Source organism: Phallusia mammillata, chromosome 6 (genome assembly GCF_965637545.1).
Source record: "Phallusia mammillata chromosome 6, kaPhaMamm4.hap1.1, whole genome shotgun sequence".
Lineage (NCBI taxonomy): Eukaryota > Metazoa > Chordata > Ascidiacea > Phlebobranchia > Ascidiidae > Phallusia > Phallusia mammillata.
Window position 1 is genome coordinate 16,981,521 of NC_137257.1, and position 27,596 is coordinate 17,009,116.

Sequence of the window (27,596 nt, forward strand, 5' to 3'; positions counted from 1 at the left end):
TTATTATTATTACACAACACACGTTCCAATAATGCGTTTATTTTCGATTAACATGCGGCAGGAGTATTAAAATCACTAATTATAAGCATTTTTTTAAAAACACTAAAATTTTTCCTTTCATATGAGTAAAAAGTATATGATATATACTAGGCTACGGGTTAAAATCTTGAGGTAATTTGAGTGTTTTGCAAACATCGAAATGCAAATCAAGGTTAGATAAATGCATTACAGCAATTTTGAAAATGAAATTAGCCTCATAAATGACCGTTTTATTGATGCAGACAATGCATATTAACACCCATGATGTTAGGCAGTTAAGAGGTATTGCATGTAACAATTTGTGCTTGAAGATAGGGAAACTACTAAATTTCTTGATTTTTGTGTAAAGTACGAATAAATAGTCATAATTGCATACCAAACACAACAAAAACGAGGAAATAATTAAAAACACAAATAAATTTTGACCTAATGGCTAAAACTTGTTAGTTCGTTTTCCCGTAATGTGTCACCTCGTTAAACGGCATTAATTTTTCTTTGAACTACCTCTTTTACGAAGTACTCATGCCACCTAGTGTCAGGGGTCAACTCGGGGTGAAAAGAACAAGCCATGACGTTGTCTTGCCGTACTCCAACAGCACTGCTTAAAGTATCGCCAGTTCCACACGAACTAACGCCTTCAGGGAACTTACAAAGGATTGCTACAGCCTCACTATTGATAGATTTGATGCCTGGCGCCCGAATAAAGACCCCAACAATGCCTGGGTCTTTTTGGGCCAAATTGTCGTCAGTTAGTTCCAACTTTCCCTCGAAACTGTTGATCTGACGACCGAAGGCGTTTCGAACACAAGTAATATCCAAACCACCGATCTGTAGGTTAAAGGAAATAAATTCAGCCTCGAAAAACAAACTACAAGATATGTGAATAACAGTGCGGCATTAACGGCGTCACCCTGAATCAGCCGGTCACCAAGCATGTCATATGGCAAGGCGTATAGGCTGAAAAAATCTAGGCTGCGGTGGAATTGGAACTCATGTCAGGAGACTTTCTATGACTCGCGCTCAACCAGCTGAGCTACTCAGCAGTAAACGCGTCGAAATTGCAATTACTAGCATCGTTGCCTGCCTCGTATGCTGCACATGTCAGCTTCGTAGTAGAACAGCGGTTCTTAACCTTTTTTTGTCCACGCCCCCCTAAGGTGTTTGTCGGGCACTGCATCCCCCCCCCCCCCTGAAACAAGCAAAAAAACTTTGCCACGTATGTCATTATTCAAAATTTGTGTTACGTCATAAGGTATTGCATCATCATATTCGTTTCCTTTCAAAAACGTTTGTGCTCGTAAACAATACACTACACTTGCAAAATTAATTTTATGGGGAGGTGAGTCCAAAGTTAAATAAATTTGTTTGTTTAACTTTTGGCTCACGCCCCCCTTGGAAATGTCTCGTGCCCCCCTGGTTAAGAACCACTGTAGTAGAAGTAGGGGATCGCCAGATTGACCAGTATCAATTATGATGAACATAAATTCAGAACTGGAATCAGCCCTGGAGCGTCTATGCAAACTAGCGATCACGATACACCCAGATATGATTGATGATTTTAAGAATACAAATAGCACTATGTAGAAATAAAGTTTTGTTTAAAAAAATTGGGGAAATTTGTGTAGGAATCAGTTTGGGTGCTAAAACTCCGACAGGAGTCAAAAAGGGTAAAAGTCAAAATAAGGAAAATAGGATACTAACCGCTGCTACTGAATCCTTTCCACCACCGCTGACTGTGTTTGAAAGCATAATAAGACCTGCACACGTTCCAAATGTAAACTGCAAAGTGAAATCATGACATTTAGAGAAATCGGTGCGACAAAGACAAAGCAACAAAGAGTTGTAATTCGCTTTTCGGAAAGGGCCCAGGCTCAAGTTTGACAGAAGCAGGCTTGTGATTCAGGCCTAACTTCACCTTGGTCAACCTAATTTTCGGTCGGAAAAGGTTTTAAAAAAACTTAGGCACGGTTTCAGGCCTGTAGTATACTACAGTTCGTACTATAGTACGAAAAGGGTTTTAGGTCAGGGCAGTAATCGACTCAATCTTTATGCTGTCCAATTTCACACATGCAAAAACGTCTTTAGGACCGATTTTGTGACTACTTTGTGACTGTCGTGCCATATTTAATTGCGACCACAAAAGAAAATTACATGCCGCATCAGTACAGCGTAAGTATTTACCTTGTTCTTGTTAACAGTCCATGATTTAATCTTATCTAGGAATCCGTTTTTGGTTAGATGATTGGTCAGAACTGTGCTCTCGCCACCAGGAAGAATTAGACCGTCCAATTCATTGCTGACCTTTAAAGTACAGTTATATTGAAATCGAAATAGGTTTGTATCACATGTGTATGCTACGTCACTGTTCTATACGTAACTTCCTGTTCAGATCTAAATGACGGTAAATGACCAATCAAGTCTAACGTAGGTCAAATATTATAGAGTCCATAATAATATAGACAGTTACAAATTGTTACATATCAGTAACACCTATAATGCATAATATAACTGATTTTTCATTCAACCTTTTTTACCTCTTCTGGTTTGCGAATTTCTTTGACAATTACAGTTACATTGTCGGCAAGTAGTTTGTTGGCTTGTAGCTTTTTAGTCGCTGTTTTTATTGAATTCACGTGTTCAATGACATCGCCATGCAAGGACAAAACTCCAATATTCACACTGTAAAATAATAATTTTTTTGTTTGTGCTGTAAAATGAGAATTATTATGCGTCCAAGGAAATGTGAAGGCACACTTCTTCCATCAACGATGATAAGACAATAGTCTGAACATTATCTCAATGTTATTGGTCTAAAAATTCAATATATGGATCCATAGGTTCAATGGCTATTACAAGTCTATACGCCTAAACTACAAGTACCATCAGTGCCTGGAAATTTTCAGCATAGCACGTTAAACAAGTTTAAGTACTTTAAGTGTTATACTTTAGTTACCTCATTGCTGCCGCCATATGTATAAGCAACGACCTTCGTCAATGTAAAGGACTTGTTTTACACAATCCTATAGCGGGAAATCTGATATGATCGTCTGCTCGTTAATATCCCAGTGACAAACTTTAAAAAAGGAGTTGCTGTGTTTATGTTTAACTCTTTGCAATAAATACAATGCTGCAAAAATAACACTATTAATAAATCTACTTTTAAAGTACACTAAAGCGTTGCATAAACAAGCGAACTACGTTTTTAGTTCAAATATTTAAAGGTATGCTACATATGCTCTCAAAACAATGTCTAATTTCTTTTTAAAGCTACATCAATTTTCTGTCTAATTCCGGAAACACGACTTGGAAGCGAATTTTTCACTGCGATATACACGACTGAAGAGCTTACCTTACCGCTTTAACTCACGCCAAATATTGCAATGGCTGCAAGTATATTTTAAAAATTTACATGCTTTGTAATGACACAAGATAAAGAGCACCACAGCAAACGTTTACTTAGCCTTGCCTTTCATATTAATGTAGTTTTATTACTATGGTGTCGCACCGCAAAAGGACAAAAAACGCCTGTAATCACTCAACCGTAAAGTACAGGCAAAGCCTGTCCAACAAAAAAGTCTATCAGCTGAAAGTTTTAGAAAAGCAAGTTTAGGTTACAAAGTCTGTAAACAGATGGACAGCACACTGTTACTCATAAAGAGGGTCAGTATGCTGCTGCCACTGACATAAATTAGTCACCCCGCTGGGTATAGCGTGAAGTGACCTAGCGTTTTCTGAGCTGCAACTAGTCAATAACACACAGCTTCTAGTTCTAGCTTCCTGTCGAACTCTGCGTGTTGTTGCTTAACAATCTGCTAGTCATCGCAGATCACTGCAGCATGTTTTTGTTGCTGCAGAGATCTCAATCCCGTTGTCATTGGGATTATCACACACACAGCTAACAGATGATGCAACTTGCTAGACAGAGCATCGCGGCCCACAACGCGAGCCAACCACGTGTGAGCTCTTGGTAGTGCCGGCCCGGTAACAGCGGGTGGCGACATGCGAAGTGAAAAACAATTGTGTTACATAAGCAATTTTCCACTTATTATAACTGCTTTAAAAGCGACGCAGTTTTATAGCAATGCAGTCACAGTTGTGGTTGTTGTTAGTGCTATACAGTTAGCAATTGTTGGTCTTTAATTGCGCTAACTTTGGATCAAGTTCATGTCGCATAGCTGTTCGTTTAAGCACATTTCGGGAGTTTTAGTGGGTAATGCAGTAGAAAGTGTGCCTATTTTGCTTTACTTTTGGTATCAGCTGTTGTTGATAATACATCTAGTTGCTGGTTCAAATGTCTCGCTTGATCTGCTGTAAAGTGAGCTCGTATTTCATGTAAAGTGCCAGAGTACGACAGCCTATACCAGCACTGTATACATTCGTAGTGTGTGTATATATAGTGCTACAGCTAACACTGAACATATATGGGTTCAACAACTTTGCAGCTAAGCAATATTTGATAACAATTGATCCAACGATCGATGGTATGTAAGTAAAACAGACATGGACAGGTCTCTAGTTAAAGTAGAATTTATTTTAAAATAAATATTTTCTTTTCTAAGCGCTTTTTTAGCTGCAAACGATAACTCTCGAAGCCGAACGTACGATATAATTTCAAAAGCTGGACGATAATTCTAGAAGCCGAAAAACTGCGTGTCATGGATTTCGTCACAATGTACTCAAAACTGAATAAAAGAAAAACTTTTTGTTGAGTCATATTTGAAACGCATTGCACGAAGCAACCTGATGTAAAACGTCAACTACTGTACTTTTAGTTTCAGGGTTTTTAATTTATTTATATTTTTATTTACTTGTTTGCGGTTTAACTACAAAATGGAACAGCAAGAAACAGGTTTGTGCTATGTAATTTTAAAACGTAAAAAAGTTACAAAACAATCATAAGATACATGTGTACGTTTTAAATCGGAAAAGAGGAAGATTGATTGTGGTAAAAAAAATTTAAGCGTACCCCTGTTGTTGCTGTTTTTTGCCTGACGCCACTATAATTTATATAATTTGTGCTGTACTAATAATGCGAAAAATGTTGAATTAAATTCAAAACATACACATGTATCCATTCATTCCTAAAAAGAAAGTGACAGGTTGCCAAAAGTTGTACATGTAACTAATTAACAACAGGACGAATATTTCAAAATATCAATTTACGGTTAATTTCCTGCAGGAACATTTACTGTGAAAAGTGGTTTCGCCCGTATGATGAAGGGAGGAATCATAATGGATGTGGTCAACGCAGAACAGGCACGAATCGCGGAAAAGGCTGGAGTAAGTAGTTTTTTTAAACGGGAATTTTGTGGTTTTAAACGGAAACCTTATCCACCCAGCTGTTGTTTCGGCGAAATAAATTAGAGGACATTTGTTGCATTGTATTTTTGCATAACGGTACGCTACATGAAATGAATTGGTTTTTAACACAAATTATTTGTGTTTTGTAGCAGCCATTTAACTTCGCTTAAGTTAGACATTGGGCACTATCAGCAAATGAAAAGGAATGCTTCTCTTACTATAACAGTGGTTCTCAACTCGTTTCAGGCCATGGGCCACCGGCCCAGTAAAAACAATATCGTGGACCATTTCATGTTGGGGCAAGTTTGAAGTACACATACGAAACAATCCATTTGGGCTTAAAATATAATTCTTTAAAACTGATTTTCAAGAAGTGAGATACAATTATTAATGGCTAATCAAAACTTTATCGAATTTTTAATGATGGTTTTGATTTCGACATTAACAATAGTTGCAACAAATTTCGACATTAACAATAGTTGCAAAGGTTTTCGTTGTCCCTTTAATATTGTTTTAAACAGTTTTTAATATTCGTTTTAACGACACTGCAGCGTAAAGATATGTGCTGCATTGGACACCAAATCTGTAAATTATGGTATACGGATCAAAAGGTTACAATGTCAATCAAAAATAAACCTAAACTGACTTGTCAAAGATGAAAATCGTTTTTTGTGTGTTTCAGGCGTGTGCAGTGATGGCGCTAGAGCGCGTTCCAGCTGATATCAGAAGGGACGGCGGAGTGGCAAGAATGTCAGATCCAAAGGTAAGTTCTTCGTTTACCGTGTTTAACGAAAAAATATAAATCACTTAGTTGGACTATTCGCGGTTTTGAATAATCTGAACTAAAAAAATCAGAGCATGTTTCATACACAAATACTGGCTTTGATGTCTTTGATCGGATTAATCACTTCAATAAATAATAGTACGTATAGTATAATAGGCAAACTAAAAAAAAAAATTCGCCAGACCTATGCGTAATAGTATAATAGTACGCCCGCCTATTTAAGGTGTTTTACTTATATCTAAGCCGGCTGCCTAAGGATTCAGATTCGGTATTACGCCTAGGTCTGGCGAATAATTTTTTAGTTTGCCGTAATCGCTGGTCTGCATGATCGCTTCAGGGCTGATCACAGTTATAAATTTGTGTACATTTTCACTATTTTGTGATAATATCTGATAAATATTTTTCACGGTGCAGATGATCAAAGAAATCATTAATGCTGTGAGTATTCCAGTGATGGGAAAAAGTCGCATCGGACATTTTGCTGAAGCACAGATTTTACAAAGTCTTGGCGTTGACATGATTGACGAATCAGAAGGTGTGCAAATTTTTAACTCAAGTTTAAAAAATGATGTTCAAAATTTAAAAAAATATTATTTGTGCTTTCTTTAAAATCAAGGTACTGCAATTAAAAAAACCTAGACAATTTCTAAAAAGGACCAAAAGGTAGTACAATTATTAATTTTGCTCTTGATTTCAGTTTTAACTATGGCGGACGAAGAGAACCACATTGACAAACGAAATTTTACGACTCCCTTTGTTTGCGGTGCACGAAACCTGGGCGAGGCATTGAGGCGAATTTCCGAAGGAGCTGCAATGATTAGAACGAAGGTAAAAGTTAAATCTAAAACCAAGATATATTGCTTGATTTATACCCGGATTCACCGAGGTATAGTAGTTTTTGGGTCCAAGTTTTTACTCACTAAAATTTGAAATATAATTATTGCATTAACTAGGCCTACCATACGTCCTCTTTTTAGAGGACATGTCCTCCTTTTTGACAAAATCCAAGTTGTCATCCGAGGACCATAAAAAGTGGCCAAATGTCCTCCTTTTTGAATTTTTTGGTTTACCAAATGTCACTGGTGCAACTATGCCTTTTAAAACAGCCCAGAACTACAACTTCAGCTTATTTTTTAAAAAGAAATATGGGTGGATTTTACACAACACTTCAGTGTAAATATAACCTCAGTTTATCGTGATTAACGCTAAACTACGGTCCAAACGGGTCAGAATTCACCGAGGTTTACTTAAAATTTAGCTGCTGTCGAAAAATTGGAAAGTCCTTTGCCTATATGCATTCGTGTAAACTGTAAATGAAATGAAATTGTGACACAAACGTTGTAAAATTCTGACCTGTATCTAACCTTTTTTTTGAAAAACTTCCTGAACCAACTTGAAACGCTGAGTTGTCGAATCTTTACATAGAACTACTTTCACAAAGTAACCACTGGTGCTTATGCACAGGGTGAAGCGGGAACTGGCAACGTGGTGGAAGCGGTTAGACATGCTCGCACCATTAACAGACAAATCAGGCACGGAAAAGCTCTTAGTCCTGAGGAACTCTATTCTTACGCCAAAGAACTGCAGGTAGGTCATGGATTGCCTTAATGTTTTTTTCTTGTTAGCAATCAAAGTAGGCTAGTTGCTATTGGACTTTTGCTATTGGATTCAATAGTACTTAAACCAGCGGTTCTCAAACTTTTTTATTATTTTTTCAAAACGGTCCCTTTCCACTATTTCGAGGGCTCGCAGTCCTTAAGCCCGAATGTGTGTTTCAGAAAAACGAAAGTTGTTTGCAGGATTTTGGCTAGTTATGCAAAATTGCGTGAACCAATGCTCCAAAGACGGTTTGTGACATCACAGACAATACAAAACACATTACGATTGTGCGCGAACAATTGCATTTTTGTTAATTGTTATGCAATAAAGGCTATTGTTTAGCAATGGAGACAGTCGATTCTCACTTTAAATTAAACTGATTCAGTGGCACAAACCAGAGTTGCAAGTCGGGCCGGGTTCGGGTTCGGGTTCGGGTTCGGGTTCGGGTTCGGGTTCGGGTTCGGGTTCGGGTTCGGGTTCGGGTTCGGGTTCGGGCTTGGGTATTTGTCAGAAAACGGGCTCAAAACGGGCCTGACTTTAGGTTCCGTTTCCGCCATTTTTTAGTAACAATTTTTTGGCTTTGACCTAATGCCCACCCTACTCTAAAACGTATTGTTTACCCCATTGTCTACTATTGTTCATTGTGTTTGTTGTCTTTTCTCTTTTTTTCTTTCTCATACTTTGTTGCAAGGCTTTCGTGGATAGGCCTGTCAATCAAAATTTCGGGCCTAAACGGGCTACTCAAACACGTTTCGGGTTCGGGCCGGGCTTCGGGCTTATACTTTCGGGTTCGGGCCGGGTTCGGGCTTAGATTTCGGGCCCGCTTGCAACTCTGGCACAAACTGACGCCAAATAAGATTATTGAATTACTTAAACCTTTTCACGGTCCCCCTAAAATTGCCTCACGGACCCCAAAAGGACCGCGGACCCCAGTTTGAGAACCACTGACGATTAAATCAATGCGGCAGCGTTTGATAAATTTCTACAAGCCATCGGCTGTTTCATTTAAAAAATCTAGGTTAAATCGGTTTTATTAATACGAAGTACTTTTTTTCCACAAAGTTTCCAAAGTGTGCATAAAGCCATTTATGTGGTTACAGGCTCCCTACGATTTGCTGAAGGAAACGGTAGAACTCGGGCGCCTCCCAGTGGTCAATTTTGCCGCCGGCGGACTTGGTAAGCGATTCAAAGTGTAAAGTAGCATAACACAATGCCAAGAAATATTGCTTTCTTCTTCGGTATGTAGATACATATATAATGCCTTTAACAAGACAAGTATAGGCCTATATGTGATTTATACCCAGTGGTGGGATTCAAATTTTATGTCAGCCAGTTCTATTACAAAGTCATAAAAGCGGGGGTAATTGGATCTCAAAATTTGTTTTTTTAGATAAGATGCACACATCCATTGACAGTAACCAGTAATGCTAACCGGTTCCCTGATCTCATAAAATTTCGTGAGACGGATGTATAGAACCAGTGCGAACCGGCTGAATCCCACTAATGTTTATACCCTAACACATAAGTTATTTACAGCCACACCCGCCGACGTTTCCCTACTCATGCAACTTGGTGTGGACGGGGTGTTTGTAGGTTCCGGGATTTTCAAGAGCAATAACCCCGAGAGACGAGCTAAGGCGATGGCTCAAGCTGTTGTGCATTACAAAGATCCGAAGATGTTAGCTGAAATTAGCGAAGACCTTGGCGAAGCAATGGTAGGAAAAGTTTCAACGACACTGTAACTGCATTTGTACGCATTATGCAAGAGAATTGAAGATATTGCTTTGAAACAGCACGTAGACTACTTTCTTGGCCAGTAGCCTACAGTTTCCAAACTTTATTGACTCAAATCAAATATTTTTTAAATTTAATTTTTTCATTTTCCGCTCCCTATTGTAGGTATTTTTTTATCTGTAAAGCTTAAGCTTTTCGAAAATACAGTTTTAACGAAAACTACTGTGCCACTTTTGGTTAAAATTGTTCGTTTTAATTTTTGACTTGGAGAAATATATCGAGCTGAATAGTCTTATACGACCACTCTTTACTGTTTATGACGTCATTATTTATAATATGACGCTTGTGGTACCTGTTTTTTCGCATTTTTGCCCGCAATTGGCGTGCCAAGTTTAACGCAAGTGCCTACTGGGCTAGTAATACTCATTCCAGCCCCACAAAATCGATTTTAAGCAGTTTTGAAGTCCAAATGTTTAGCAAAAGAGTTTCATTTATGCCACAGCCGCCGGTATATATATTTTAATATACATATTTACGGCCGTAAGTTGTGCATTCATGCTTGATGTGATATGTGCAAAAGTTTGCTTTATACACTTGCAGGTTGGAATTAACTGTGACGACCTGAAGGAAAAATGGGCTGGAAGAGAGGCACAAAGAACTTGAATACACGCATGAAAAGAACAAGAAAAACGTTTTTGTTGTTGTTGTGATTTTATGTATACGTAGTCACTCGCCTATCTTTAAGCCGGTGCTTTGTGCCTAGCTGGTCAAAAATAAAATCAGGTGTGTTGCATTTCGTTGTTGTTGATTGCAAGGGGCGCAACACCGCGCTAAGATGTGTACGCTTGGGGTCACCAAATGTAGCGAGGTGTTTATTCGAGGTACATCGTAATAGAATAACACAATGAGCGAATACGACGCATAAGACGAGAGTCAGAGAAAGAAGGCAATCTGACCGGTTCGCTGTAGTGTGAAGGCACACGATAACGGTAGTGAGAGAGGCCGCTACACAGTGGTTTTTCTTGTTTAAAATTGTAACAAAAACTAGAGAACAAAGCATTTCGCGCAACAAATAAATAAATCGACTTTCAATTCGTTAAAGTTTTACGCCAGGGGTGTCAACCTCAAATAACTTTTACGGGCCAAAAACAAACTTTTAAGTAAGTCGAGGGCCGCACTATCGAAACAATCATCCAAAGGCAATTTATGACATCACAGACAAGACAAAAACACACTAGAATTCTGTTTAAACCAGTGGTTCCCAACCTTTTTTGTCACATTCCTCCCTTTGCCCGTTTTCGAACTATTCATTCCTCCCCATAAGACGAAAAATAAATATGACATAAAAATGTAGCAATTTGAAATAGACCTTATAATTAGGGATGTCCATTTTAGAATCCTTTACAAATATTCTGTAACATTTGCAATTTAATGTATTTTACAGTTTTTATAAATTCCTCCCCTGAAATCATGAAATTCCTCCCTAGGGGGGAATTCCTCCCCGGTTGGGAACCACTGGTTTAAACAATTGCATTTTTTGTTATTTCTGATAGAGTTAGGGCACTCTTCAGCAATTGAAACAGCCTGTAAGTTTTACCTTGATTTCGGCCATTAAATTAATAAACTGAATTGATTGCAAGCCAGCTACCACTGCGCTAAACTCAGGTCAAGCGTATATTGTAGGTTACAACGATAGCAAAAGGGTTCACTAAAAATTCTATGAGTGATAGTTGCATTAATTTGTTGCAGAGCATTGTTTTTTAAGTATGATTATGTATGCCCGACCATTTTCATGTATTCTATGTTCTCTAGTGAAAGTTTTCAAGAAACGTTTTAATTTTAAGTCTACAATCTCAGTCACAAAAGTGCTCAATAAGTTTTATTCTCAAATTCATGAAAATCTAGTTTTTTATAGGATTTTTATAAGTTGCCTTATATCTGCGTACAGTGTAATAAAAAAACTCAGCATACTGAAATCAGCCTGCATCAGGTAGACAATACAAACTGGTCATAATAGTTAAGGGAAGCGTTACAACGTTATGGCAATGGAGCCAACCACTTACATTACAAAATCTTAGCAGAGAAGGCTACAACATAACCAACAACATTTTTCTTGCTTTGGTGCCAACAGCCAAGCAGTTTTCCACTTAGGGTTCTGGATTTAAAAACAACTACACTATCAAAATTGTAATATAGGTCATAGCAAAATAAAGCTTAATCTTCACTACATCACAAAAAGAGGTCGTTTTCTTGCTTTGGTAACAAAACCCTTAATATAGTAAGAAGTACTCCTACTTGGTTTTGGGGATTGGTATCAGACAAAAAATAGGTTACTAGTTGGACGCAAACCTATATAGATTAGATAAAACTAAAAAGCAAACTAGTTAATCAGTCAAACATACTTTATTTTAGGCTATGTTACAACAAAATCATTAAACAGTACAAATAAACAAGATATTATAAGTATCCAGAAACGTAAGCTTGAATGCTTATTAGGATAGTAAAGTTAGTGTTATTTCATATTTCCCATCATGCACTAGGTTACTTTAAAACATGACAAAACAGATTTTGCTAATCCCAATTAAATTTGTACATAGGATGTGAACAAAGTTGATGATAGTTCATGTTTATATGTATGGGTGTCATTTCAACAGTTTGGAACAAGTTTTGGGCTTGAGATATTTAATCAAAGATTAAAAAAATGATATCGCAGTATAAAACCAACAAAATAAAACATTACACAAGGCACACACTTTTGATTTGTCTTCACAAGTACTTATCGAGAAATATTTAAGATGAAGGCAAAAATATTGCAGCATATTTGGATAATGACAAAACATGGCACTGAGACAAAAATAATGAACATTTCAAAATCTTGTAGAGATATACATCATATTTCATCACACCCAACTATGATAATAGAATCAAGATATTAAGACATGCTTTTCACTTCAGTTGGTGGAACAAATCCAAGCTCCTACAACTACCATTTATATGCATTCTTTATTGAAGTATATTTCCAGGCATTTTAGGAAAGGCAACCAGCAAAGCATTTCTTTACTGCATCTCTTGCAAAAGGAATGTACGATATTGAGTACCAAGTAAAGGCAAGGAATTGAAGAATGCAGAATAACAAGCAAAGGCCACCTATTTTCCACTGTTAAAAAAGTATGAATTGGTAAATTTATGGCAATTAGCTCAAACACACCACAACTGAACAAAACTTACCCACAATCCAGAACAAAGCGTAAGAATGATCATCACCTAGAGATATACAAATGTTGGTTAACAAGCAAACACGATTAACCACTTTTTTTAGCTTGCATAACATTGAGTTAAAAATCAGCCTGATGTATTCACTTACTATCATAACGATTGTTGCAATAATTCTTGTCTCCTTAAACATGCTTTTTATTTGGCTCATCGGTCCTCTCAGAAAAAGTGTACTTGAAAGGGCAGTTAGCGTCCCAATGGAATATAAAACTGCAAATCCCACTAAATTGCCGAAGAAAATCAAGATTGTGCCCTAAAAAAGTCAAGTTGATTATTGAAGTTAGCCAATACATTTAGGCAATGAGATGTTTGTAGTTGTTTAGCAGCAGAACTTGATGTATGAAAACTATGCTTATTATGAGATTGGATGCTTCACTACACATTTTAGTTTTCCCTAGTTAGAACAAAACTAATTTTGTTTCTTGCCCAACATCAGTAACCAAGGCAGGATTTCACCCATAAACCATGCAAAAATACAGTTGTTGTTTTATTAAAGTGGATCCCAATGCTTGAGAACAGGGCCTGTCTATTTGGTAACATTTAATATAGGCTGGGCACAAGGAACATGGAGCAGGTATTATTCACCGTTATCACACAATGGCTATTGACATGAGATTAATTTGCATGCATCGTCAAAAGCGGACTATAGCCTAGCACAATACCTGCCTTGACAAGACAGTGATTCCTTAAAGATTCTTAAAGTTTTTAGATAAACTCTCAAATTAATGCCCTTGAAGCAAACATATTAGGACATAAAACAGATTCCACAAACACTTATAATATGTTAACGTGCCCTTTACTTCTGCTTTTTGACTACTTTGTCAAACATTTATTGGTTGTATAAGCTATTGCTGCCATGTGATTTTATTCCGACATTTTACCCTGATGAAGACGACCTGTATAGGCTGTCGAAACGTCGGAATAAAATCACATTTGCCAGAAGAGTTCATAAAAGATTTAGTTTCAGGCGAATAATTTGTTACGATTCGGCCGAAATCGAAATGCAAAAATGACCGATTTTGCCGAATAAATTTGGCAAACCGAATATTCGGTACATCTCTACTAATAATGAAATACGGACATACATTACAATGTTTCAAACCTCAAACCAAAGTTGCATACCATCTTTCTTTTGGCGACTTATGTGTGATTGGCCTGCCAAGTGAGCCGCGAAAATAAAATTTAGTTTGTTAATGCGCCGAATGCTTAAAATGTTTGGGAACCACTGTTCTAGAGCAAAACCATATATTCCACAGCATAAAACTCAGAGTTAATTAGGCAACCCAATTTTGGTATTTTGTTAAAATGCAATAAAACAACATATTATATACTTACAATAATTGAGAGAATAATTCCAATAGTACAACAGAGAATAAATCCTTTGATTCTTGTTTCCCAACTTAATGAAGGACAAAGACTGTCTCCTCCCCCAGTAACCTTAAAAAACGTTTTTTAGGATAGTAGCACAATCCGGTTGTTATATATGGTATGGCATAAAATGTGTGATGCAAGAAGGGTGAAACTAAGGAAAAGATAAAGAAAAAATGAAAACTGTATGTTAAAGTGCAAGTCTTGCAGAACAATGGTCAAAAAATGGTGTCCGTTTATCACATTGTCACAGGACAAATGGTTCAAACTTTAAACAATGCAGGTGTTTTCGTTGCGTTTAAAGTTATCCTGTCTGGTTGACTGACTAAAAAACTAACTTTAAAAGCCAATTATACAATAGAAAGTCCGTGTTTTTACAGCTTTCTTTAGTGCATGCCAATGTCAACCATCTCTGGTGCTTTATCGTAAAATGACATTTAGTTGGAGTAGCATGCTTTTTGAACATCATAACCCACATGCAACCTTTTTCAATCTCAGCCACCAGGGCATAACACAAAATAAACAAACTGAGAACTTAATGTATATACTGATAATGCACACAAGTGATGATTGACACTTACATTGCCCCCTAAGATATTTGCCTCCTCGTCTGGTTCTTCATTGCCGTTTAAAACCCTTCTTAATGAGTCCATTATAAATTTGGCATAAACACAGTGTTTTATGATACAAATATATGTTGTGGGCCTAATAACTTTGAAACTGAGGATATGAAGATAAATTTTAAGACTGGTGTGTTGTTTGGAACATTAAAATGCATGGCTCATTTCAACATTAAAAGAGAAATTATGATATTGAGAAACTCTGCACAACAAAAGAGCAACTAAAGATATCATAATAAAAAATATATATGTTCTAAAGGCTTTGAATCAAAGTTAGGGGATTTAGGATAAAATTCATTTTGAAAAAGGTAGACAAATAAATATGTCCGCAATTATTGTTATATTTTAAGTTTTTCTAAGGTCTTTCAACAAAAATTTGCAACTAAATGTTTTAAAAACGGTCATCGTTTTGTACTGGAATAACAGAAAACTACAGTATACTAATTCTAACAAAGTTTATTGAAACTAGTTTTCTTTATTTATCAGTTTATTTCTTTGAGACCATCAAACAGTTAATGTGGATGCCCGTTTAAATGAAAATAGAACATTGTTTACCATGCACACAGTAAAAAGTGATTGTGTAACACAAAGCACAACAGGTGTTTTTCACACACATATAAAATGCTAAACTATATGCATTGTGACAAGGTACAACTAACACAGACAGTGGCTAATGTTCAACATAAAGCAGCAACAACAGTTATGTGTGTTTAAACTCTATGCAGGTCAGTTGCATGCCACATGAAACTTACCGATGTAACCAAACCAGATTCACCACCATCATCTTCTTGACCATTCAGTACTTTGCGCAATTTATCCATTGCAAAGGTAACCACAAAAAACGGCTACGAAATTGGTTTAGCAGATGCAAACAGCAAAGTTATCAAACACAAGGCAATAACTGTTAAAAATGTGAACCCGCTGGCATAGAATTTATAGAACGTTTAAGTCGGATAAAGTAGGGCTGTAAATACCTTACGTATTTAAACGAAATGTGGAACAAAAATATCACGAGTCTGTTCCCTGACTGACAATCTGACATCATACTTATCCCCCAAACACACCGACATTCGGAGTCCAGGCGGGCTATATCCGTCGCTTCAGCTACAATACAATCACAAGTCATGATTTTTAGTTAAGACTCAAGTCATGTGACAAACGAACATGTTGTTCCGATAGGGCAACCTGTGTGTATTTGCGTTTTTACTGCCGTATGTATTTTCGTTTTTTTGTTTGAGAAACTGGCCGTTGGCAACAATTTATAACAACTATGAACAATATAACTATGTGACAGTCGACAAAAATGTAAAAGCCACCATGACGAATAACCACAGCGTTATGAATAGTTGAATCCCCAAACATCTCGAATCAACTCTATTATAACTTGTAACAGGTATTGCGCGGTTTAGTTAAAGTAGAGCGAATTGCCTTTTTCGAAATAACAACATGCCTCTCTCACTTCCGTTATCGTGTGCCTTCATACTACAGCGAACCGGACAGATTGCCTTCTTTCTCTGACTCTCGTCTTATGCGTCGTATGGTATAAGCTCATTGTGTTATTCTATTACAATGTACCTCGAATAAACACCTCGCTACATTTGGTGACCCCAAGCATGCAAAAACGTTATTTTTGCATTATGACAGAAGCCACAAACTTAGAGAATGCTGTAGCAGTAAAGTTACCTACGTTTTGGACAGCTCAGCCACGAGTTTGGTTTCAGCAAGCGGAGGCACAGTTCGCTCTTAAAAGCATTAAAGGAGATCTAACGAAGTACTGTTATGTCGTTTCGGCTCTGGATCAGGACACAGCAAATCGTCTTATAGACCTGCTAGAAAGCCCTCCAGACGCAGCCAAATACGAGGCAATCAAGACACGTTTGGTAGAAACCTTTTGTCTTTCGCGCCCACAGAGGGCCATGCGGTTACTTTACATGCCTCCTTTGGGCGACAGAATGCCATCCGCTTTAATGGATGACATGCTTGCATTACTTGGCGATGCAAAGAAATGTTTTGTTTTGCAACAACTGTTTTTGGAGCGATTGCCTGAGTATATCCGCACACGGCTGAGCGGAGAGGACATTAGCGAATCACGGCTCTTGGCCCGCAAAGCTGATGCGATATGGTCCGGTAATCAGACGCCTACGGAACCCGCACTGTCCAACGTTCGGCGCAATGGGATTTCTCCCGACCAGCATAAAAAACGAGGTAGGAAGTCTCGATCAGCTTCACCACAGGCGATGCCTGACTCAACGTCCCTCTGCTTTTATTATCGTCGTTTTTTCAGAGATGCGATTAAGTGTCGTAACCCTTGTGCACTCGCACAGCAGGGAAACGAGGAAGCCGGCCATCCCTAACTGCCACGATGGCCGGCGCTATTGGCAACCTTTTCTTTGTCTGGGATAGCTCAGCAGGTCGGATTTTTCTTGTTGATACTGGCGCAGAGATAAGCGTCATACCTCCCACGGGATTAGAGCGCCGCACCAATCCTCCCGGCAAAACCCTCGTTGCTGCTAATGGCACCCATATCCCGACGTACGGTTCACGTCTGGTATCCATGCATTTACCTTCCGGCAAATTTCAATGGAAATTTGTACTTGCCGAAGTTTCTCGACCGCTGCTCGGTGCCGACTTTCTGAGGGCACATTCCCTTTTAGTTGACCTCAAGCACCGCCGCCTCATCAATGCCGAAACTTTCTCCAGCGTCGCACTTGGCAAGGCCTCCCAATCAGCGCCGAACCTTAATGCTGTTTCCTCGGGCACGTCTGTCTATGCTCGACTATTGGCCGAGTTCCCAGGAATAACAACTCCCCACTTTTCACAGTCGCTTCCCAAGCATGGAGTTCAGCATTTCATTCCCACTAACGGCCCACCAGTGCACTCTCGCGCTCGTCGTCTCCCTCCCGAGAAACTCAGCATCGCTAAAAAGGAATTTCACAACATGCTGCAACTGGGCATTATTCGACCCTCTTCCAGTCCATGGGCCTCGCCACTGCACATGGTTCCAAAGTTGTCCGGTGGGTGGCGCCCCTGCGGCGATTACCGCCGTCTTAACGCAGCTACCCAGCCTGATCGTTACGCCATTCCTCACATTCAAGACTTTTCGGCTCGGTTGGCAGGTTCTAGCGTTTTTTTCCAAAATTGACCTTGTTCGCGGCTACCACCAGGTTCCTGTGGCACCTGATAACATCGCGAAAACCGCGGTCATTACCCCTTTTGGCCTTTTTGAATTCCTTCGCATGCCCTTCGGCCTTAAAAATGCGGCACAGGCCTTTCAGCGACTGATGGACACGGTATGTCAATCTTTAGACTTTGTGTTCGTCTATCTTGATGACATCCTCGTCGCAAGCAAGTCTCTTTCCGAGCACTACGACCATTTAAAGCGTCTTTTCAAACAGCTTTCCGATCATGGCCTTGTCATCAACCTGGGAAAGTGCAAGTTTGGAGTTTCATAAATCGATTTTCTGGGGCATCGCGTTGACCTTACCGGCGCCTGGCCCCTTCCCAACAAAGTCGAGGCTATTCAAACTTTTCCGCGCCCCACTACTTTCAAAGGCCTTCAGGAGTTTGCAGGTATGGTAAACTTTTACCACCGTTTTATTCCTGGCGCTGCACGCATTATGACTCCTATTTACGAGGCACTCAAGGGCAATCCTACAACGTTGCTTTGGAGTGACAGCTTAGATTTGGCTTTCTCGGAGGCAAAAACCGCCCTAGCGAACGCCACGCTGTTGCACCATCCCTTGCCTGATGCACCGATGGCTGTGACTAGCGATGCATCACAGCATTCCATCGGGGCTGTTCTCCAGCAATTTATCAATCATGCCTGGCGACCATTGGCATTTTTTAGCAAACGCCTGCAATCACAGGAGCTCAAATACAGCGCTTTTGACAGGGAACTGCTCGCTTTGCATCTCGCCATTCGTCATTTTCGCTATTTTTTGGAAGGTGTTTACTGCTTATACCGATCACAAGCCTCTGACCTTTGCTTTTACCAAAGTGTCCGCTCCGTGGTCAGCACGCCAACAACGTCATTTAACCGCCATTTCTGAGTTTACCACGGATGTGCGCCACATCGAAGGCAAACAAAACCATGTTGCCGACGCGCTCTCCCGCGGTTCCATTGATGCTGTTCGACTCCCACTTGACTTGGATTATTCGGCACTGGCAGCTGCGCAGGTCGCTCCGGAGGTTCAAGCATATCGTACTGCTGTGACTAACCTTAAGCTAGATGACATACAGATTGATCCATCTGGAACTAAAATCCTTTGTGACGTTTCCTCTGGATCGCCTCGTCCTATTGTCCCAACATCATGGCAACGCAAAGTTTTTGACATTATACACGGTCTTTCGCACCCATCCATACGGTCAACACGCAAACTTGTCGCTTCAAAGTTTGTTTGGCACGGCTTAAAACGCCAAGTTGGCCTTTGGGCAAAACAGTGTGTCCGCTGTCAGAAGGCAAAAGTCCAACGCCACGTCCGTGCGCCTCTAGCAAGCTACCCGCCCTGCTATGCACGCTTTTAGCATCTCAACGTCGACATTGTTGGACCGCTTGCACCTTCGCAGGGTAACAGATACCTCCTTACCTTGGTCGACCGTTTTACCCGTTGGCCAGAAGCAATTCCTATGCGTGATTCTACCACCATAACGTGTGCACGCGCATTTGCTTTCCATTGGGTATCCCGTTTTGGGGTTCCTGCCGACATATCATCAGATCGCGGCCCCCAGTTTACCTCCGATGTATGGACGGTTTTCACCCAGCTTCTTGGTGTTCAACTGCACCGCACAACCTCGTTCCATCCTCAAGCTAATGGCCTGGCGGAACGATTTCATCGCCACATGAAAAGTGAACTCAGGGCACGTCTAACGGGCCCTAATTGGGTCGACGAACTGCCATGGGTTATGCTTGGAATCCGCACAGCTCCAAAGGAAGACCTGCAGGATTCATCGGCCGAACTTGTTTACGGCTCTATACCATCACCGTTCCAGGCGATTTTTTCCGCCAAGAACATCACGAGCTTTCACCCCAAACGGTTCTTCCATCGTTAAAGGCTACGGTGCGTCAACTTGTACCGACTCCAATGTCACGCTACGGTCCTGTCCGCACAACGGTCCCCGCAGCATTGGCCTCCACTCCGTACGTTTTCGTACGGAAAGAAGGCCATAGACCCCCGCTTACACCACCTTACGATGGCCCTTTTCGCGTCATTGATCGAGGAAGCAAGGGTTTCACGCTTGCTATCGGCGAAAGCAACCAGCTCGTTTCCATCGACCGTCTTAAGCCAGCGCATGTCGACCTTACGCAGCCGGTACAAGTGGCCCAACCCCCACGCCGTGGTCGCCCTCCCAATTCCACGCACCAACCAACGCCGACACAACCGGTGCCATCCGAGAAGAAATCGCATATTTCAGCACCGCCCGATCCGATTCCACCCGAACCCGTTCCTGCCCTGGCGGATCCACCAGGTCACCAGCCAGAAACTTTACCTTCGGGCCAACACATGCGCACGCGTCAAATTCGCACTCCGTCGCGTTTTATGTGTTAATTTTATTATGTCCGTTTCTGGAGGGGGGTCATGTAGCGGCCTCTCTCACTTCCGTTATCGTGTGCCTTCATACTACAGCGAACCGGACAGATTGCCTTCTTTCTCTGACTCTCGTCTTATGCGTCGTATTCGCTCATTGTGTTATTCTATTACAATGTACCTCGAATAAACACCTCGCTACAAACACACATTTCGGTCATTACTCATTAGCCCATAGGCGCTGGCGCGCGTTAAGTTTCCGCACATGTTAGACCGATTTCTTCGAGCACACACAAGTATTTTAGCATTAGATATGGATCAAGCACCTTGGAATTACAAGGTACTGCACTAGCGAATAGTACTCCTTAAAAAAACTTAAATTTGTCGTTTCTGTAACTGTTTTCTAGATCGGAACCAGAGTAGATAAACGAGTGGAAACCATAGACTCAACAAAAAAACAAGTCGCCCATACGTTTTTGTATGGAAGATCATCTAAGGAAGTGTTTCAACAAAAAATGCGTTATGCAGGATTGGTACGTATTTAACGCTATTTAGTTGTGTGTTGGTACATTAAAACGTATTTTTAACCCAAACCAGATGGTAATGCGTTTTGACGGGAGACTCGGGTTTCCAGGGGGACAAATTGAATCTAGCGAAACCATAGAAAACGGTTTAAACCGCGAGTTGCACGAAGAAATTCTATTGGACACAAAGTATAGCTTGTGATATTTTACAAAACATATTTAACTTTGTTGTTGTATTAACTTACAGGTATTTCCTTGATGAATCAAACTATTTGTACAGTTCTGTCCAAGAAGATATTGTAAGTCATTTTTACACCAAACAATTTACAGAAGCAGAAATTCATGATATTGAGATTAGTGCACTTGCTTCAAGAGATTGGGGCGGAGAGGTAAAGCTAGTATAAATGTTTGCAAAAAAGTTTTACCCATAAGCTTTAAATAGTAAATCAAATGTTTTGAGGACCATAAGCAACATAGACTTTTATATCAACATTTCAAACTGTTTTGTCAGACTCTTGGGATATTGAGAGTTCCCGTTCAAATGGCTGATGATGGCTCAAGAAGTAAAAAATTGGCCAATTTTCTCCAGCACCATTTTGTGTCAAATTCCAGAGAGCAACTAATAGAGGCCCTCATTAAAAACAACATCTTTTCCAAACAGGAGATGATTACCACATGGGATTTGATACCCCACCAACAATGATAACCGGTACCAATGCAGTTGGCAAAACCCATGTTTCTATGCATTTGCTCATTTTAATTACACATATTCTACTTACTGGGCCAGCTACACATTCAAGGAATTATAGAAGACTGTCCTATGCAAAATCTTGGTTGGTATTTCACATTCCGTGTATCTGGGCTGTTTAACCACATACAAAATACATTCAGGAGCTTCAAAAACAAAACTGTGCCAAACGCCTGAAGCAGCAATGTTTTCAAGTGGTTTCTGACACACTTGCACTCAAAATAATTGTATTGATTGTTATTGATTTATCATGCCTGAAACATTGTTTGCAACCAAAATATTTGATAGGTGGATTGCAGTAGCCATTAATTTACATTAACGTACACAATGAATCATTGTCTGTCTTACTTGTAACCACTGTGTTTAGTATTTGGTTTATAGGGGTAATCACTTTGCAGTTTGTGGGGCAATGTGAATCCAATACATATACAGCACAGATACATAATTCTTCGCAAATACAAGCATAAATAAACAATACACACATTGTGTTTTTATCTACAAGTGCAAACTGTACTTTATAAAGAGTTGAAACCCTTTAAATCAACTGCCATTTCACATTTGAAATGTTGCATATATTTTAATTAGTTTTAATTTGGGGCACTTATTAATGTATGTAATAAACACTACAAGCCAAAAAATAATCCATGAACATATTAAAAAGAATTGTCAAACAATGTGAGCCAACCACTTTTTACAATCTCATTACCCAAACCCTAGCATACTGTGCATTTACAAACAAATCTTTTGCCAGTATTGCTTCACTGACATGCAGAAACTGAGAGGGAGAAAAAGATATAAAATATTTGCAACTGCATAAAATTGGAAATTGAAGTGCATTATACAATGTAATCATAAACATCAGTTTTTGCCATGGTTGGCTCCGAACAAGGCAGAAACCAATCAATTGAAAACTTATCTCCGAAAACAGACTTAACATTTAACCATTTGTCTCCTTTTCCCCAATGCTTCTCATTTTTAAGTTGCTCTATTCCAGTTTCATTGTAGCAAATTGAGTGCATCTGGGTTCCGAACATAATAAGAGTAAATAGCAGAAACAGCAGACCCTCAAACGACAGTGTTACAAGGAACACAATTGTGGTCGGCGGTGCGTATGCCTGGCAATCCTGCCATTGTGAACCCAAGCACCGAAGAAAGTGACTGACCACCATAATTAGTGCATGCAATGATATGGATGCAATATAGAATGTGAAGAGCACAAAGTACTTCTGATTTGCCTCCCCAACACAATTGTTAATCCAAGGGCAGTGATGATCCATTTTCTTTATGCAGCGCTTACATACACTGCAGTGATGAGCTCGGTCTGGCTTAATGCTATAACATTTGGCACATTTGTAAACAATTTCACCAGGTTGAAGATTAAGGCTTTCCAGTTTTTCCTTTGTGGCATTATTTCTTGGAATTGTGCCAGGGTCAGTCGTCATGGATTTAAAGTGTGATGCTAAAGCCAAAAATGCCAGAGTATTAAAAAGGAAAAGGTTAAGGAGTGCATAACCTGGATTGACATCCATTGAAGGCAGTAGCATCACAAAACACACCACAAACTGTGCATAAAGAACTAGACCCCATGTGATTCCAACACAAACCATTCCACAAACATCTTTAACAAACCAAAGCTCTCTGCCCTGGGTCAGAAAGTGAAGAAATCTCAGTTTCATTGTTTTTTCTTCTAATTGTACATGCTGTGACTAAAATCTCTGTAACAAAAGATAAAAACACATATAAGCTGTTAAAGTCTGTGGGATAAATGGCAGAAGAGGTTATACTATGTGGTGGGATTCAAATTTTTTGTCAGTCGGTTTTATCACAAAAGTCATATTTTTCAGCCAGTTCTGTTACAAACAGTCTATTGCCAGTAACCAGTAATGCTAACGGGTTCACTAATCTCATAAAATTTCGTGAGACAGTTCTATAAAACCGGTGCGAACAGGCTGAATCCCACCACTGGTTATACTACAACACATTACAGAACCTATATTATATTACAAGCATTTTTTAATGTTTGACAAAACTGTTACAGCATATAATAAAATGTTATAAGATGGTAGTTCACAAGAAAGTGAGTTTGGTGCACTGTGTGTATTGAGTAGAAACTTGACTGGGGAAAAATGTTGGTGTGACCTAAAAACTAACCACCCATGCTGGGGAAAGAGCATGGGGTTCAACAGAAAACGCAAATGTGCTGGATAATTTTAAACATCAGACGAAAGCACACTACAAAAATCGAATTTCAGATTAATATTAACCTGGAACTGGGACACACATGTTGAATAAATGCCATTGAAATATTGTGTTTCAGTGTAAACTATTGGTTTGGTGCTAATAAACAGTCACCAGATACAATTTGCATGTTTTTAATAGTAAGCACTAAACTGGATCTCAAAATATTATGGCTAGCTATTGGCTCCAGCTTTAGCCACCTTCCGACTCAATGGTAGCCAAAAATAATGTCTGCCATAAAACTTTGTGCTCGAAATGAGCACAAAGTGGGAACCTTGAGCTAGTATGTATTAATATATGTCAAACTGGCTCGTTAGTGAGCCATTATTTTTTATATTGGGACCTTTACAAAGCAGAAATAACAAAAATACATTGAAATATAAACTATTTTGTGAGCAAAAAAAAACAAGCCGATAGGCAATGGAATATAACCACTTGTTTTCGCTGGGGGTGGTATTCGTTAAATCCTGAGGAATTAGTCGGTTCAGTATTAGGTAGTAATAAAATGACACCAAACCTATTTTTATTGCCGAAAATGCTTGTAAATTCCTAATAATTAAAAAAACATAAATTACCTGAGTACCTTCAATGTATACCTAAATGCGTTGTTTATAAATGCTGTTTAAACCACGACATTACAACTGCTGCTGTAGTGTAGTGGTAGCACAACAACAAATCGGAAAAATAACTTGAAAATACATATATGTACAAAACAAAATCAATCTGAACAAGGACTGAAGCGCACTTGAATTGGTTGTGGTTTTTTGGTTTACTTCTGTTTAATCAATTGATCCTGTCAGATTTGAACTCTTATTTCCCTCTGACAGTTTTCTTTTGACACTATTTTTTTGTTGAAATACTTCATTGATTAAATTTTGTTTCCAACTTCCACGATGCCTGTTGGCTAACACTCTGTGTCGCGTCTAGGTCACTACTAAATTTAAGTCAATGGCGCTAAAAAGTCAAAACTAAGAGCAAAATTTAAAACATGTGAATGTTGTCATTAACGACTTAATAAATTGTACCTAATAGTAGTTATGCATGCATAAAATACTTCCAAGATGTGCATAATATTCAGAGCTCTAGCTTGCACACCGAAAGTGTTCAAAACCATAGTGCACTTTACTACAATTACTACAGAATGCACATGAAATTAAAAAATAAAAACGCAAATGCAAATTGCAAAGGCCTTCATTTCTTAAAAATATAATTATTCCCAATGAGCAATGTGAATATATACGGAAATCCGTCCGTAGGATAATTGCAGCGTTGACAATTGTAATTTTTTTTAGAGGTTTCAAGAAATGTTTTGGACGCATTGCGAACATATTTGTTCTTATTTTATTGCATGTAATTTTTCTGTAGGTTTTTTTAAATCTGTTATTTAACCAATGCAAACGTAGTCGACTTTTACGCACATATACCACATCACATTTTTTCTTCACTTGTCGAACGATACTGTTCGCTTGTTCGAACAATTTTAGTGCTGTTGTATCGTCATGTTTTCTTTTATCAAATACCAAGCGAAATTCACAACTTCACTCAAATAAGCTGCCGGAAGGATGTAGGCTACATCATGTAGCATTCACCCGATAACCCGATTCACTGTTTGTTTATTTTGATCTCACTATTCAACTTTTCTCTCTGATTGATTTTAAACTTAACAAATAAATTAATAAATAACGCATGCTTATTATAGATTATGTTAGTCCTAAGATCCGTCAAGAAAAAAACCCTGATATTAGTGCTCTATGATACTATTTACATGCTATAGAAATATACACATGTGCGCACTGAACCGTGTCAACTTGTGTATTGTTAAAAAGGTTAAGACTTGGTGGTGTTGGTTGGTACCTTTGACGTGTCGCAAAACGGAAAAGCAAGAAATTGGATAGGAATGTTGTCACATTTTCTTGCCATTTTCTTTTCGCAGCGTATATAAGATCAAGTATAGCAGAATGTTACCACAGTGAAATGCAAATCTTCTTGTCCGTGTGTAAAAACTCTTTTAGTTTTGTATTCTAATTTTTGACTTTTGAGCTGAACTGAACGTGAAGACCTAGCTAAACAATGTCCGTTTTACCTCATGTACGGGGAAAGTACATTATCTTGGGTGAAGTTAACATTGTTGTCACGGCTTTACGACGAAACATCAGGTAACATTAATTAATATTTTATTTATGCTGCTAATTTGCAGAAAAAATATCTTATGTCAGGTCTGCAAATTTACTGTTTTGCTGGCTGCCTGACATAATTCTAAAATCCAAAATTTGCGATTTAGAAGGGTAATCCAAAATTTTGCACAGAGGATAAATCAGGCTATATTCTTTCCAGTCTGTTTAGCTCTTCATTTATTTAGTTCTTAATAATCATCATTTTTTATTAAGAACAAATTTAATTGTGAGTTTTTTTAATAAAATACATTTTGGTTGTTTGCAGATGGGCGACTCACAGTTTTCAAACAGACCATGAAGATCCCTTGATTGCAAATTTTAACAACTTGAAGAATGTTTTGAACCGATGTGATGGTAAAAAAACAACTTTGTACCATAAATTATTTTGTCCATATGTTTGCAGTGCTGCACTGCTTTAAAATGACATTTATTATGGTCAAGTTAAGGTGAACATTGGTGGGTTTTTGCAGATTTAAAAGATCTGGAACCTTCCATTTTCCTTACACCATTTCTCGATGTCATTCGATCTGAAGACACAACAGGTCCAATCACAGGCTTGGCGTTGTCATCAATGAACAAGTTTCTCTCCTACAAGCTGATTGGTAGGCTTCATAAAACATAACTGTTCGACTTTCTTTTGGCTTTCTTAAGAGGTCTTTTGGCACCCCAGAACTACCGAGATCTTTAACACGTTGACTGCCAAGGGATATTCCTATGTTCTGCTTAAATTTGCCAATTGTGTTTTAGTGGCTTTCTGAAATCAGAAAGTCAAAATATTGGTGCCATGCTACGAGTTAACTCGTAGGTAACATGCTGGTGTAAGGTGTCTCGGTGTTGCCACAACGCATCCACGACGTTAGTTCGAGATTCCAGCTCGTTTTAAGCGCGTTACAATCGAATAAGTCTACTACGAGTATACTCGTATCTGGCAAACCTGGCTAGATCGGCAACTACGAGATAACTCGTAGTTGGCAGTCAACGTGTTAATAAATGCTTTCTCAAGTAAAGTGAATCACATCATCGAAACACACCACAACATAAAACCACAGATTACTACCATTTAAATCCATGAAATGATGTTAGAAACCAGAAGCATTGTTACTTTATAGAATATGTACATTCAATGTTTAAATATATGTTAGTTTGTGGTGATGTGTATCCATTTTCTATGATGAATGAGTAAGAATTCATCCAATAGATTGGCCATATGGCTACATAACCTTTATCTTTTTGTTATATTTTCCTCACCTAAACTTGCTCGTTTGCATTTGGTTAATATAATGCAAGTGAAACTGAAATATAATTGTGTTTATAGTACTATATCTTGAGTACAATACATTTACAAGGCTATACCAAATACACTCATGTTATCTTTGTGTTTGTGAAATGGCATTTAAATGTCAATGTAGCTGTATGTTTACCAATGTTCAATTGCAAACACTGCTGTACTTTACAGATGAAAAGTCAACTAACATTGCACTGGCTGTGGCAAGTATGGCTGATGCAGTTACTCATGCCAGATTTGTTGGCACTGATCCAGCAAATGATGAAGTGGTTCTAATGAAAATTCTCCAGGTAAAAAAATCGCTCCTAAATAAGTAGTTCTCTACTTTCACTTAGAAACGAACAGATTTTTTACGCATTATTTAGAATTATGGATCCCCACTTA

General features: G+C 38.8%; 7 protein-coding genes across 12 annotated transcripts in view; 4 read left to right on the forward strand and 3 right to left on the reverse strand.

Moving 5' to 3' along the window:
- Positions 1–23: 23 nt before the first annotated feature.
- LOC145233603 (pyridoxal 5'-phosphate synthase subunit PdxT-like) lies at positions 24–3,189 on the reverse strand. Its single transcript, XM_080098361.1, has 5 exons — positions 2,993–3,189; positions 2,574–2,718; positions 2,221–2,340; positions 1,741–1,818; positions 24–867 (listed from the first exon to the last, which is right to left on the reverse strand). The coding sequence occupies exons 1-5, from the start codon at positions 3,007–3,009 to the stop codon at positions 514–516; spliced, it is 714 nt and encodes a 237-aa protein (XP_079954487.1). The 5' UTR covers positions 3,010–3,189; the 3' UTR covers positions 24–513.
- Positions 3,190–4,744: 1,555 nt separating this feature from the next.
- Positions 4,745–10,250, forward strand: LOC145233600 (pyridoxal 5'-phosphate synthase subunit SNZERR-like). 3 transcript variants are annotated; one of them, XM_080098355.1, is made up of 9 exons: positions 4,775–4,888; positions 5,219–5,319; positions 6,023–6,103; positions 6,539–6,659; positions 6,822–6,952; positions 7,550–7,711; positions 8,824–8,899; positions 9,260–9,438; positions 10,058–10,250. In XM_080098355.1, exons 1-9 carry the CDS (start codon positions 4,870–4,872, stop codon positions 10,118–10,120), a joined length of 933 nt encoding a protein of 310 aa, XP_079954481.1. In that variant the 5' UTR covers positions 4,775–4,869; the 3' UTR covers positions 10,121–10,250. The 3 variants fall into 3 exon arrangements, with proteins under 3 accessions (XP_079954484.1, XP_079954481.1, XP_079954483.1); XM_080098357.1 differs by having other exon boundaries at positions 4,778–4,888; positions 7,589–7,711; XM_080098358.1 differs by lacking the exons at positions 9,260–9,438; positions 10,058–10,250 and adding an exon at positions 9,114–9,253 and having other exon boundaries at positions 4,745–4,888.
- A 1,591-nt stretch (positions 10,251–11,841) lies between these two features.
- On the reverse strand, positions 11,842–15,774 carry LOC145233605 (vesicle transport protein SFT2B-like). 2 transcript variants are annotated; one of them, XM_080098366.1, is made up of 5 exons: positions 15,471–15,774; positions 14,066–14,167; positions 12,822–12,983; positions 12,686–12,721; positions 11,842–12,614 (listed from the first exon to the last, which is right to left on the reverse strand). In XM_080098366.1, exons 1-5 carry the CDS (start codon positions 15,537–15,539, stop codon positions 12,486–12,488), a joined length of 498 nt encoding a protein of 165 aa, XP_079954492.1. In that variant the 5' UTR covers positions 15,540–15,774; the 3' UTR covers positions 11,842–12,485. The 2 variants fall into 2 exon arrangements, with proteins under 2 accessions (XP_079954492.1, XP_079954490.1); XM_080098364.1 differs by lacking the exon at positions 15,471–15,774 and adding an exon at positions 14,680–14,929.
- A 237-nt stretch (positions 15,775–16,011) lies between these two features.
- LOC145233602 (uncharacterized) lies at positions 16,012–20,452 on the forward strand. The gene has a single exon (XM_080098360.1). The coding sequence runs from the start codon at positions 16,332–16,334 to the stop codon at positions 17,070–17,072; it is 741 nt and encodes a 246-aa protein (XP_079954486.1). The 5' UTR covers positions 16,012–16,331; the 3' UTR covers positions 17,073–20,452.
- Positions 20,453–20,508: 56 nt separating this feature from the next.
- Positions 20,509–21,992, forward strand: LOC145233604 (U8 snoRNA-decapping enzyme-like). Of its 2 annotated transcripts, none has more exons than XM_080098362.1 (5): positions 20,509–20,583; positions 20,651–20,776; positions 20,841–20,956; positions 21,015–21,156; positions 21,279–21,992. In XM_080098362.1, exons 1-5 carry the CDS (start codon positions 20,509–20,511, stop codon positions 21,468–21,470), a joined length of 651 nt encoding a protein of 216 aa, XP_079954488.1. In that variant the 3' UTR covers positions 21,471–21,992. The 2 variants fall into 2 exon arrangements, with proteins under 2 accessions (XP_079954488.1, XP_079954489.1); XM_080098363.1 differs by having other exon boundaries at positions 21,429–21,992.
- Positions 21,726–24,725, reverse strand: LOC145233601 (palmitoyltransferase ZDHHC3-like). Its single transcript, XM_080098359.1, has 2 exons — positions 24,499–24,725; positions 21,726–23,230 (listed from the first exon to the last, which is right to left on the reverse strand). Exon 2 carries the CDS (start codon positions 23,189–23,191, stop codon positions 22,352–22,354), a length of 840 nt encoding a protein of 279 aa, XP_079954485.1. The 5' UTR covers positions 23,192–23,230; positions 24,499–24,725; the 3' UTR covers positions 21,726–22,351.
- Positions 24,726–25,628: 903 nt separating this feature from the next.
- LOC145234793 (Golgi-specific brefeldin A-resistance guanine nucleotide exchange factor 1-like) overlaps positions 25,629–27,596 on the forward strand; it is a 37,672-nt gene continuing 35,704 nt past the window's right edge. The window contains exons 1-4 of one of the 2 annotated variants that reach the window (XM_080099529.1): positions 25,629–25,909; positions 26,193–26,281; positions 26,398–26,529; positions 27,384–27,502. In XM_080099529.1, coding sequence (XP_079955655.1) covers positions 25,824–25,909; positions 26,193–26,281; positions 26,398–26,529; positions 27,384–27,502 — 426 coding nt within the window. In that variant the 5' untranslated portion in view covers positions 25,629–25,823. The remainder of the gene's footprint in view (positions 25,910–26,192; positions 26,282–26,397; positions 26,530–27,383; positions 27,503–27,596) is intronic. The other variant, XM_080099528.1, reaches the window with a different exon arrangement.